The sequence below is a fragment of the Pelodiscus sinensis genome, chromosome 1, assembly GCF_049634645.1.
Source record: "Pelodiscus sinensis isolate JC-2024 chromosome 1, ASM4963464v1, whole genome shotgun sequence".
Lineage (NCBI taxonomy): Eukaryota > Metazoa > Chordata > Testudines > Trionychidae > Pelodiscus > Pelodiscus sinensis.
Genome location: NC_134711.1, coordinates 85,011,958 through 85,025,018, shown reverse-complemented (window position 1 = coordinate 85,025,018; position 13,061 = coordinate 85,011,958). Strand labels below are relative to the sequence as shown.

At 43.6% G+C, this 13,061-nt stretch overlaps 1 protein-coding gene across 3 annotated transcripts in view; it reads left to right on the top strand.

Moving 5' to 3' along the window:
* Window positions 1-12,482, top strand: part of SLC5A8 (solute carrier family 5 member 8) — a 43,970-nt gene extending 31,488 nt beyond the window's left edge. For all 3 annotated transcript variants that reach the window (XM_075934269.1, XM_006125861.4, XM_006125862.4), the window contains exons 14-15: window positions 460-545; window positions 7,633-12,482. In XM_075934269.1, coding sequence (XP_075790384.1) covers window positions 460-545; window positions 7,633-7,761 — 215 coding nt within the window. In that variant the 3' untranslated portion in view covers window positions 7,762-12,482. The remainder of the gene's footprint in view (window positions 1-459; window positions 546-7,632) is intronic.
* Window positions 12,483-13,061: the final 579 nt, after the last annotated feature.

Genomic DNA, 13,061 nt, shown 5'->3' with positions numbered 1-13,061 from the left:
TAACTAATTGACCATTCATTATCAGTGGTAAATAGGTCAATGGAGGGATGATAGGAGTTACTATAGAGAACTTTCTGGGTGTCTGGCTAGTAAGTCTTGCCCACATGCTCAGGGTTCAGCTGATCGCCATATTTGGGGTCGGGAAGGAATTTTCCTCCAGGGTAGATTGGCAGAGGCCCTGGAGGTTTTTCGCTTTCCTCTGTAGCATGGGGTACAGATCACAGCTGCAGGATTCTCTGCATCTTGGGGTCTTCAAAGTATTTGAAGGCTTCAATATCTGAGATATAGGTGAGAGGATTATTCTAGGAGGGGGTGGGTGAGATTTTGTGGCCTGCATGGTGCAGGGGGTCAGACTAGATGATCATAATGATCCCTTCTGACCTTAAAGTCTATGAGTCTATGACTAGGATTACCTTGTTAAAAAATAAATAAGAATTTAACCCTGTGGACATTTTGCAGGAGGAATGAAGCAGAACATCAGTCGCAGATTTTTGCTGACCAAAGAGGACTTTATGTCCAATTTCTCATTTTCTAAACCCCAGACAGTAAGTATTGTGATGTGAATCATTCTAATTTGCCTCCTTCTGTCCTCATGGGTAACAGAGACAAGGACACTAGGGCAAGGGGTGTTACATTTTCTAAAGAGACTGATTCAGTGTTGATTTGCTCTTTGATCCAGATCCTGTCCTTTTCAGTTTCTTTTCTCTAAAATTCAGTGTAGGTTACTCAAAACCATCACGATAAGCAGCAATACACTCTGATACACCGTACCAGCAAGTTATTTATAGCCAGTATAGCGTGCTGTAATGATACCGGAGAAGTTGCTCTGCACCTCCTCTCTGATGCAGCTCCTCTGTCTACTATACCGCCTCATTCTCCCTCCGTCCTGCTGTACACAGAGATGCAGTTCCATGGAAAGGCAGGGCTGGAAGTTCTGTTCCTTTCCTCACTGCGGTTCCTGGGTAAGCTGGAAGTGCCAGGCTTGCTTGGGAACCGTGGCAGGGAAAGGAGCAGAATACTGGCTTCTCCTCTCTGGTGTGGCCGCGTGGAAGGGTAGAGGGTCACATGCCCCCCATAGTGGGTGCTCCTCCTCCCAGCAGTAAGAAGAATTTTACTTGCACCACTGCTCAAAACATACAAGATGCAACTGAGATCAGGGAATGCTGCAATTGCTCAGTTAAGGCAAATGGCAAAAAATAAGGCAAAATAACCACTAATCCAACAAAACAGCTTCTACAATATCTTACTGGTTACCCAGAAGCCAAAAACACAACTCCCTTAAAGCAACCCAGTCTTGGGCTCCCACTCAGACAGCCCAGTCAAATATTAGGAGGATTACTAAAAATCTTGTTCATCATCTAAAAAAGTTCTGCCAGTCCCAAAGAGTCAGACATATTATCTCACCAAGTTAAACATTTCAAGTCTTATCCAAATACACATTTATAGCCAATTATTAACTAAACTAAGATTTATTTAAAGAAAGAAGAGAGCATTGGTTAAAACATCATTATACATACAGCTATGAAAGGAGTTCTTCTAGGTCAGTTTCACAGTAGATATGGGGAGCTTTCGAGCTGCAAAGAATTCTTTCAGCATTAGTCCATAAGTTCAGTACAATTTGTAATATCAGAGTGACCAGAATGGACAGGAGACAATCTTGTTACTCAAGCTTCCTCAGATGAAGCATAAGCAGATTTGATATGGAAAGGATCAGGTCTCCACTGACCTTTATACAGTTCCTGGGAAAGCCTCTTGACATCATGCAGTCCTTGGGTGACTAGTATCTTTGAAGTAGCCTCCTATTTCCTAAAAGTATCCTGTAACTAGCTACTTGGATTAACATCAGGCATTTGCCTATCTCTAGCCATTTACATGTGACTTATTACAAACGTGTGAGAAATTAAGACCATGATATCACTACAGTTCATTTAAACATTAACTTCTTTTTGATCCTTGAATTAACAATTCAGTGATAGGAATTGTTTCATTACATTGTTAACTTCTAACAGTGTTTATGTAAATACACAAAATGCACAATTGTTATCTACCTATATATCTCTAAGGGCATGTCTACACTTACGAGAAGATTGACACTCTGGAGGCCAATCTTCTAGCATTCAATTTAGCGGGTCTAAAATAGATGCCCTAAATCGAATGCTGAGGGCAGCCCCTGCCAGCGCCCAATACTCTTCCTTCCCTGAGGAGTAAGGGAAGCCAACGGGAGTGTGTGCTCCCATCGGCCTCCCACAGTGTAGACACCACCATATCTCAGCTTAAGGTAAGTTGACTCCAACTACGTATTTTGCATAGCTGGAGTTGCGTACTGTAAGCCAGCCTGCCTGGCCTACTATAGACCAGGTCTAAAGGTTGAATCTGAGTCAGTTAGTCTGGTAGATGTGCAGTCCTTTCTGGCCTCATGAGGTAATGCACACTCCAATCATGTTCCAGAGTAGGAGTCAAGAAGCAAGTGCTTCCCTCAGGAGGCTCATTTTTTTTCTTTCTCCAACCTATATGAATGGCTGACCCTGTAGGACACAGTAACAGCGTACACTCACCTTGCATGAGTGCCCCCTGGCCAAGTGTATCTGCTTGCACCTGTCTCTAGCATCTCCAGCTGAGCTGCACACTGTGATAAGGGCAAAGCGAAAAAGCAGAGCGAACCCCTTCTGGGATTTAAGCCTCAGTCAAGTCTCTTGATCTGCAGCCCTATTTTTGGTCTATCTCCTCAATCAGACCAGCAGGGCCTATTACAATACCCTGGTTTGAACTGTCTCAGCCCATTCTGAGATCTCTGAAATTGTCCCTGCTCTTCAAGCAGTGCTGGCTGAGGTATGGGACACACTCCCCAGGGCTCCCTCTCTGGAGACACTTTGCCTTTCTGGACACAGCAGTGCAGCTGGGCCACTAAAAAAGTTCAGTACCCCTTTTGGGGTACAAAATCCAGGCCACTTTCCCAGTGGCTGGTGGGGATACCCAGCTCACCCTCTGTTTTGGGTCCCAGACTATAGATAGAAACTATACTATGTGGGTCCCTTTAAATAAACTGCATTGTTGCTACAATTCCCTGGGCCATATCCTTGTGGTTGCAGTGCATTCTTTACCTTTACCTCAGGGCCTTGTCCTGGTGGAGACCAAGCAGCCAGCCTGGTACACCACTCACCTTCCTCCAGCTCTAGCAAGGAACTAATCCTGGTCCAACAGCAGTTATACTAGCTTGCTGGGCCCTGATTGGTTGCTTCCCAGACAGCCACTCTAGGCAGCCTGGAGGACATTTCTGCTGCCCTTTCCTGGTGTGGGATGTGGCAGGGCCACAAGACAGGTCTCAGGGCCTAGTCCATCCCATTAAAAAGACACTGATGCTTCCTGATGTGACTTCTTCATTCAAGGTAGCAGCTGTGCATGAGGTGGAATTGGGATAAGGCTGATGGTAAATACATGGTAGCTATACATGGCTATAGCAGCGGGTGGTATTGGGCTTCAAGGTAGCAGATTAGAGAGAATACCTGTTCTCAGAAACACATGGTTCTACCAGAACACTCCCTAACTAGTTTTGTAAAAAGATGGCCAAGGGTGCTGTTGAATTCCAACTTTCTTGGTCTGTAAATCTGTTCACTAACTTATTTCTGATAGTGCTCATTAGACCAGCTACCATTTGAAAAGGAAAATTTCCCAGCCTGTGGAGCCACATTGCACACACCTCTTCTTGGGGAGGAAAAAATGAAAGAAAAAAGTACTGAGTAGATTGAAGCCGAAAATACAGCGAGATTAATAAATAACCAACACTTCTTAGAGGAAAAATATAGCTAGTTGGCTGCTGCCCTTGGCAATAGTCCATCCCTGGTGTTAAAATAAACCAGAAAAAGTTTCAGCAGTCAGGGAGCAGCATTCCCTTAATGATGGAGGACCAGATCTACCACAGCACGGTCATAACTCCATTGACTGGAGCGAAACTATACCACCACAAGCTACAAGCTGAGGATCCAGCCTGGAGCCCTTATCTAATTAGGGCAGGGGTTCCCAAATTTTTTGACATGGACACCAGTAAATCTATTCACGAGCTTTTGGAGGACTGGTAACATTCATTTGCATATTCATTAAGCAAATAATGAATATTCAAATAAGTTGTTTCTGGTCCTCCCAAAGCCCCCAGTGCCAGCGTTAGCAAAGCTTTTGATACGGTCACCCACAATATTCTTGCCAGCAAGATAAAGGAATATGGGTTGGATTAATGGACTGTAAGATGGACAGAAAGCTGGCTAGATCAGGGTTTCCCAAACTTTTTACTTTAGTTGGAACCTGGTTTTTTTTTCAGTACTGTTTTCTGCAGCCCAAGAATATAAACGCATATAAAAAAAATAATTAAAAATGAATACATTTTCAGTGTTTCACCCGTCTGTATCCTCTACCCTGGTTGGGCCAGGGCTTCAGGGACCTGGCACCGCATGAGCATTCCAGGAGGCGGGAGCAGGAGCAGATTGGGGGTAGGGTACCTGGCTAGGAAGGAGGGTGCAAGGAAGGGTATGATTGTCACGTGTCCAGTTTTGTACCAGACAGTCCAGTATTTGAGGGTTTTGTCCGTGAAACAGACTGAGAACATACTGGACATATAAAATATCCGATATTTTCTAAGTAGGTAAGTTTTATTATAATTAGGTGCATCAGTCCGTAGCTGCCAGGCAATTCGCAACTACTCAAAGGAGGGTATTGGAGGGGGGGCAAAATGGAATTTCCAGGGCCGGATTCACTCGTGTGCTCGGGTCTGCATGTGCCCAGGTCAGTCCCGCTTCCCGCCTGCAGATTCGCTCCACTCTGCCCCTGCCCCCCGCTTCTCCTCCCGATCTCCCCCATCCAGCCCTATTGTCCTTGTCCAGCCCTGCTTCCAGCAGCCAGTTCCCCCTGCCCCTCCCCGCTCCCCCCAATGACCCACCCCGACCAGCCCCGCTCCCCATACCCCCTCCCAGCCAGTCTATTCTCCCCCGCTTCTCCTCCCGATCTCCCCCGGACAGCCCTGCTGCCTCCGTCCAGCTTCTGGCAGCCGGTTTTCCCGTCCTCCTCCTCCCGATCTCCCCCGTCCAGTCCCCTCCCCATCCAGCCCTGCTTCCGCCGGCTGGCCTCCCGTTCCCTCTGCCCTCCCGATCTCCACCGGACAGCCCTGATTCCCGGTGGCCGGTTTCCCACAAACAAACACCTCCTCCCAGCCTGCCCCACTCCCCTCCTGGCAGCCATGCTGAGGCCTGGTATTTTTTTCCCGCGGCCTGGTACCGGGACATGGCCCATAGTTTGGGAAACGCTGAATTGGGGGATCATTCACTCCCATGAGTTGTCTCAGTGAAAGTAACTGCTCATCACTGGGAAGAGCAGGCTCATGATATGGCAATTAGCAGTATATTTAAAAAATATGAACTGCAGGTCACCTTTAGAGTCCGTATGTTCAGCACACTCTAAAAAGAATGGCTAAGGCAGTGATTGGATAGTGGGGTGTGCCAGTACTGAGATCTTTTAAAGATGATCCAAGTTGTGGACTCTTCCCCTTATCAAAATCCCTTGTGTTAGTAATTATACACTGTCAAGGTAGGTTTCATTGATACATCACATGCTATTTGTCTATGTAGAAACTGGACCAGCCCCATATCAAGAATAAATCTGCATAGCTCTTCTGACTGCAAGAGAGCTCCTCCTCTTTATACCAAATGAGGACATAATGCCATAAACTAAACATGCAAGTACACATGAAAGCAGATACTCACAGACTAGGTGGCCATAGTACTTTCTCCTTGGATCCTTGTTACGGAGCTCAAAAACTGGCTGGAGAGTGGGTGAAATGATTACTATTGATGAACGTCTAATTATTGTGGCAGTGTATTGTGGACACCTTCCATTCTAGCTGAGCCAGGTTAGGCACATGGAGATTTCAGTTTTTAAGTGTAGTTAGATGTAAGGAAGATGCATTATCAGAAGCAGGGGTGTCAGTAAATTCTCATTTTCACTGATGAAATGCAGGCAGGCAGCAGGATTAGGAGAACACTAGCTCATGGTGGGGTTGATGATGACAGGAACAAGTGTTAAGTACATTTTTCAATGACAACAACAAAGTATGTGATTAAACCCACACATCCTCCTCATATACCCAGAGAAATTCTGGCTGTTACAATGAATATCAGGTTATTTTTTCCGTTCTATTACATGCATCCATCCACCTGCTCTGTCCTAAAATTCCCAAGTACAGGTTTGATTCTTCTCCCTCTCATACCAGTAAAACTCTCTTAGCTTCAGCGGAGCGACTCCTCATTAACACCAGTGTGTTATAGCAGCAGTTCTCAACTTCCTGTCCACGGACCGATGCCGGGTCATGAACTGATGGCTGCTGGACCACGGCAGCTACCAGAGCTGAAGCTGGCTGTTTGTGGTGGCTGTAGGGGATAGGGCTGGGGTAAACCCTGGCCACCTAAGCTGCTGCACAGCAGCCGGCTTCAGCTCCAGCAGCTGCCACATGGTGAGGTGCTGCCACAGCTGACGCGGGCTGTTTGCAACAGCCCCTTGGTGGACTGGTAACATTTTATTTGCATATTCATTATTTGCATAATGAATATGCAGATATGCAAATAAAATGTTACCAGTCCACCAAAATTTGTGAATGGCTTTGCTGGTCCGTGGTATAAAAAAGGTTGGGAATCACTGTGCTATAGGCCTAATCCAGAGCATCAAAAGATCAATGGAAAGACTCACAGAGACTACAATGGGCATTGGATGGAACAGTCCTTCAGAGGAGAATCAGATTCTCCATTTTCAGTCTCATAACTCAGAAAAAAAAATCTCATCCTGGTATTGCTCTGTGCAAACTTCGTTGGTCAGTATATTTTCTCTTTGCTACAGTCTAAATGTCTCTATTACCCCCTCCCAGAAAATTTTAAATCAATATTGAGAAAAATTGATGCTGGTCTTCTGTTTGAATAGTTCCTCTGGTTGCTTTTTAATTGTTGTTTCCTATTTGAAAAGCTTGATAGGAATCTCTCCTTGCTCAGCATTGAGAAAGGATTTGTTTAAATAAATTGAAAATGTTGAAACAGCAGATTTAAAAAAAAAAGAACGTAGTTACTCTTACCTCCTGTACATTTAAATATGAAATTTACCTCAGGAGTAAGGTCCCCTGTCAGCATGATGTAAAGAGGCCATAGTGTAAATGGGCAGTATCTTTAAACCAACCTAAGCCCCATTCAAAGTCAATGGGATTTCGGCACATAATTCATTTGGACAGGTTCGAAAACCTCAGTCACCAAGAATTTGCCCTTACCTATTGTAAATAATTATTTATTTAATCTTGTTTTCCCTCAGAATAAGTGAGAAATATTATAATTTCCTCTCAACTTTTTGCTCCCTTCTCCCCTTCCTTGGGTCTCAGTTTTCCCATTTCCTTTGAAAATATGTAATTGTTTGTCGTGTGAGATATATTTTCATGCCTCCCTCTACTGAGCCTGTGTATAAGTTGCTTGTGAAGCAAGAACATCAGGGAGTGAGAGTTAGCTGTGAGGAAGGATCCAGCAGTAGACAAGAGCAATAGTCCGTGTGTGTAAGTAGGAGCATGAGCATATGCATCTGTGTGATTCCATGCCTCACAATATATACTCTTTTTAGAATAAAAAAGTGGAAGTTTTGAACTGGAAACCTTTCACCATGGCAGATGAAGGAACCGACAATCCTGTTTTCAACCACATGGAAATGAACATCACAGAAAATAAAAAAGACAGCGGTGCCCATATATGACTTAAGAGGACACTGTAGGTATTTTGTTAAAGATATTGCCGGCTTTCCTGTGAAGAGTTAGTTACCCACCCTACCTCTGGCTATATGCAGTAATCCCTACTAAACTTCATGCCATCACCACCTTGGAATGACCTTACCATTAAGATCGATTCCCACAAAGGAATCATAGCATATTGGCCCGAAGGAAAAGGCAGTTAGTGGTTACTTTACAACATATATCTCCACTTATTTTGGGACTCTTGCCAAAAGGCAAGTGTTTGTGACAAAAGTGAACAAGAACCAGGGGCAAGAAGGCTTTAAAGCATACTCAAATCTGGACAACGTTTTGTGTTACCTCTAATGGTTTTACCTACTGAGCGCAGCAAGAAATAAATGGTATTGGCTTGGTAAACGAGCTTTTTTTCTCACCCATTGAATGATACATTCAGTTCTAAGGTATAAAGCCTGATCCTTTTCTCACCAGAAAAATTCCATTGACTGCCATGGAGCTGCTCCTATTTTACATTGATGAAAGTGAAAACAGAATCTGGTCCCTACCATCTATAGGGGACCTATATACAGCACACTAAAGGCAATGTTTCTGTATGACGTTATTCAGTATTGGATTGGTCTATAAAAATATGTATGTTCAAACTCAGTTTTTAGCTTTATTTATTTTTATTTTTTTTTAAAGAGCCATGTCTGAAAACTATATGCTAGTTTTCTTTACAGGTCAATTCCAAATGGTTTCTACTGAGAGGTCAATGTTTTGTACTCTTGCAATGTCAAAAGGTTATTGGGTTTTTATAATGAAAAAGGTATTATCTAGTATAATGTTTCTCTGTAGAAGTGCTGACTCTGAGCTCCTGCTATTTAAGTTTTTATAACATCATCTCTCATGGTGGTATCTAAAGGCATTGGAACAAGGAATTCAACAGTGAATGGATTGGTAACATGCCTATCCTCCAGTTCCTTCTCAGTTCAAAGTCTGACCAGGTAAGATAGAGTTCCTTTGGGAGCTGGGTGGGAAGAACTAGAGCCCCGATAATCTACAGATATCTGCTCTATATCCATGGATATGAACATCCATGGATATGGATGCAGATATTTGTGACTCATTTTAGTGGATACAGATGCAGATACAAATTGTGTATCCGCCCAGGGCTCTACTTATGAGGTCTTGAAGCAGCACCAGAACTGCTTTGCTGCCACTACTGTAGCCTCCACACTCTTCATCCAATCTCTTCTGGTAGCAACAATGGCTGTTTGGTTGAACTAAGTGACATTTTTTCATCCAAACCTATTTTCAATAGAAAGTCAACCAAAAATGAAAGTTTTGTGGATAAAATTGTTTTTGGCTAGGTGATCATGGAACAAGCAAACTCTACTGGAGCTGGACAACATTTTCTGATCAAAACACTTTTTCTGGTGAAAAACATAAATTTGGTGACATGGAAATGTTTTATTAATTCATGTTGATTTTTGTCCCCCTCTCCCCCAAAATAAACATGGTTTGTTTCAGCATTTTGAAGTGAAATATTTTGATTTTTTGGTTCCAATGAATTTTAGCTTCCAAGTTTTCTTTAAATTTATGGAAAAAATCAAGTAAAAAATGAAATGTTTAGATTTTGTAGAAACAAAATTTTTTGTTTGACCCGAAACTAAATTTTTGTGACTTTTTGACTTGCCAAAAATTTCATTTGTGATTTGTTGCATAATGCATTTTTCAGAATTGCCCGTAAACAACATAAAAAAAGCAATTTTTTGCTCAGCTCTACTTTGTACTCCTTTATACTCAAAGGCTGTGTTTACACTGGTGCGATCTTGTGCAAAAGCAGTCACTCTTGTGTAAAAACTTGCTGCCTGTCTACACTGGCAGCGTGTTCTTGTGCAAGTAAACTGATGTTCTAATGTATGAAATCAGGGCTTCTTGCACCAGAACTCTGATGCTCCCACTCAGGAATAAGCCCTTTTGCACAACTGTTCTTGCGCAAGAGGCTAGTGTAGACAGGCAACATGAATTTGTTGCGCAAGAAAGCCCTAGGGTTAAAATGGCCATCAGAGCTTTCTTGTGCAAGAGAGCATCTACACTGGCAAGGATGCTCTTGCGCAAAAGCACATACCAGTGTAGATGCTCTCTTCTGGAAGAGTTTTTGCAGAAGAACTCTCTCGCAAAAGAGTTTTTGCGTGAGAACGTGCCAGTGTAGACATAGCCAGAGATTATGTAGTAGAAGGTTTCAAAAATAGCTGATGATTGCTGTTGGCTGCTGAACTTCTGGGTAAAATGATTGGTCTGAATCTGTCTCTCAGTGTTTTTAGCCATTCAGCTGTTTACACCTACAACATTTGTATTATAGATTAATTTTAAAAATCCTCTTCAGCATCTACATCATTTTGGAAAGTAAGTGTTTGTAGCAAGTCCTCTCTGTATAGCCTATACAAGTGTCTGCAGAGTAGATTGAACTAAAATACTTACTGGAACTTACCTAAAATACTTACTGAAAAATCCCAGTGAAGGCTGAAACAAAAATAGTGAGCATTTGGACCAGATCCGTATAGTCAACATAGTTCCAGCAAAGTTGGATTAGTCTACACATGAATTTAGTCTACATATGAACAGCAGAAAAGGCTTGATAACATGATGATGCTAAATATGGGTATGTCTACACAGCAAAGTTATTTTGAAATAACAGTCGTTATTTCAAAATAACTTTACTAGCATCTACACAGTCAAACTGCTATTTTGAAATTATTTCAAAATAGCGGAGCGCTTATTTTGAATTTGGTAAACCTCATTCCAAGAGGAATAATGCCAAATTCGAAATAGCTATTTCAAAATAAGTGCTGTGTACACACTTATATTGAAATAGGGGGCCTCCAGCCTTCCCAGGGTGCTCTGGTGGCCACTCCAGCTTCAACTAAGAACACTCCTCTCCCTCCCTCCTCCCCGGAGCCCTTAAAGGGGTTGACTCTGGACACAGTGCCTGTGCCAGCTCCAGGCCTGCCAACCCAGAGCCAGCAGTCACTGCCCCTGACCCAGTGGCCCTAAAACATGAGCCAGCAAGCCACTAGCAGCCAGCCCTCTACCGCTCCCCAGGAGCAGTCTGCCAGCTCCCAGGAGCCTGCCAGGGTGCTTTTCTGGTCCAGGGTGGAGATCATGGACCTTATTCAGGTTTGGGGAGGATGTCCCCAACATCCATGATCTCCGCACTAGATGGAGGAACGCAGCCATCTATGGCAGGATAGCTGCCAGCCTGGCCACCAAAGGCCACATGCAAACCCAGGAGCAGGTTCGCATGAAAATCAAGTTGGTCCGGTGAGACCCCCAAACCTGAGCTTCCCTTCCCCCTTCTTCTCCCTTCCAGCTCCCTCCTCCCAGGTTTCCCCCACCCCTCTCCCACCCTCTCTTCTCCCCTCTCTCACCTCCTTTCCCCAGTATCACCAGAGTTTCATTCCCTCCCCCCCAGTTTTGTTACATAAAAGAGAGTTTGTGTTCATGAAAATACATGTATTTTATTTGACATCAGGAAGGGGGGTTAGGGAGGGGTAAGTGGAAGGATGTGAGGGAGGAATGAGGCACAAGCAGTGGGGCAGACCAGGGAGGCTCTTAGTGCTCCTCAGCATGGAAGCTCTCCCACAGAGCCTCCTGGATACTGACAGCCCCCCGATGGATCTCCCAGATGGCAGCCTGCAGAAAGAGCAGCCTGGCTCTCAGCAATGCATCCCAGAGAAGCACCAGAGTGCCCAGAGGCAGTTCTGGCTCCATGTTGCCGAGTCAGGGCAACCAGAGCATGCAGACACAAAATGCTTTGCTGTCCCTCATTGAGGTAGGCAAGCAAGCAGGAAAACCTGGGAACCGGCTGTCAAGGGGGGGGGGGCATCCCTTTAAGCCCAGGCCTCAGATAGCCTCAGGCAGCAGCCACACAAAGTAACTCCTGAACTGATGCCTTGCCAGATCTAGTTCCAGCCGGCATTAAATGCGATTCAGCGTCCACTCAGTGTGGATGCGCTGTATCGAAATAGCAAAACGCTATTTTGAAATGCATTTTTTGTGTACACACGTTATTTCGAAATAACTTATTTCGAATTAACTATTTCAAAATTAGATATTTCAAAATAATGCTGAAGTGTAGACATACCCTAATAGAGGAGCTAGTTGTTCTGCTTCTGCTGTGTCCACTGATCCAAAAAGAAATGCTGCATCTCAGTTTAAAAGCACTGTTGAGGTACTAAATCATAACAATCAAATCTTCAGTGGTACTTGTCACCTATGGAGCTCAACACAGGTAAGTAGCAGGATCCTCGTTTTACAGAGAGACCTGACGCATGATGAAATTAAGTGACATGTTCAAAATCATGTAGCAAATCAGTGGAAGGGCTGGGATCAGATGCTAAGGCTTCTGAACTTGCTTCCCTGACCATATTGCTGCACAGTACTGCACATGCTATATAGGAAGTTTGCTGTATTGATAAACTTATATTTGAATGTGTTTCTCAGGCTAGCAGTTTGCAAGTGATTATTACGAAATATCTGTTTGTATGTCATTGTATTTTACTCTAGAGTACTGTGTACATTTTATCTGACACTGGATCAAACTGTTTAGGTTTCCGTTGTCTTCATCCTTTTTTCATCAAACCATATTTAATCAAACCAATGTTTTCCATAATCCTGTATTTAAAAAATTGTAATGTCACAGACTTGCCCTTAAATATTGTGAATTAAAGTAATTTATTGGAAATAATCCCATAGTCTGAACATTATTTGAAGTCACTTCTTGGGCTTTAACTTGACCTGCGCCATGAAGTAAGACTTTTGAATGACATGAACCTCTTCCTTTCCACATTTTGGGCCCCTTAGCCCTTATTCATCAGCAAGAGGATATATTTGAACATGTTTCACATCAAGGGCAACTGTTGACACATGTTCGGAAAGGCAAACAAATTAAGTCACTTCTTGCTCTGCTGCAATTCCACAGTGAGAAATGATTAGTGGAGAAGTGAGAGCTAAAGTATGGTGAACAGCTACCTAGAGCCAAAGTGAGAAATCTCTTTTCACCAGAGAATAGTAATAGAGATGTAGCCGTGTTAGTCTGGTCTAGCTGAAACAGAAGACAGTACTATGTAGTGTCCAGACGGGATACATGGACACTGTCAGGGGTCTCCTTACAATATGCAGCAGAGTCTTTGGGAGCCCAGTTCTAGCTATTCAAGCAACAAGTTGCTTGCTCTTTGAATACTAGCTGTCAATGCTGGTCAAATGCTTGAGCTCAATTGGATGTCAACCAACCTGCTGTCTCCTTGCGGTTCGATGCCTTGATCTC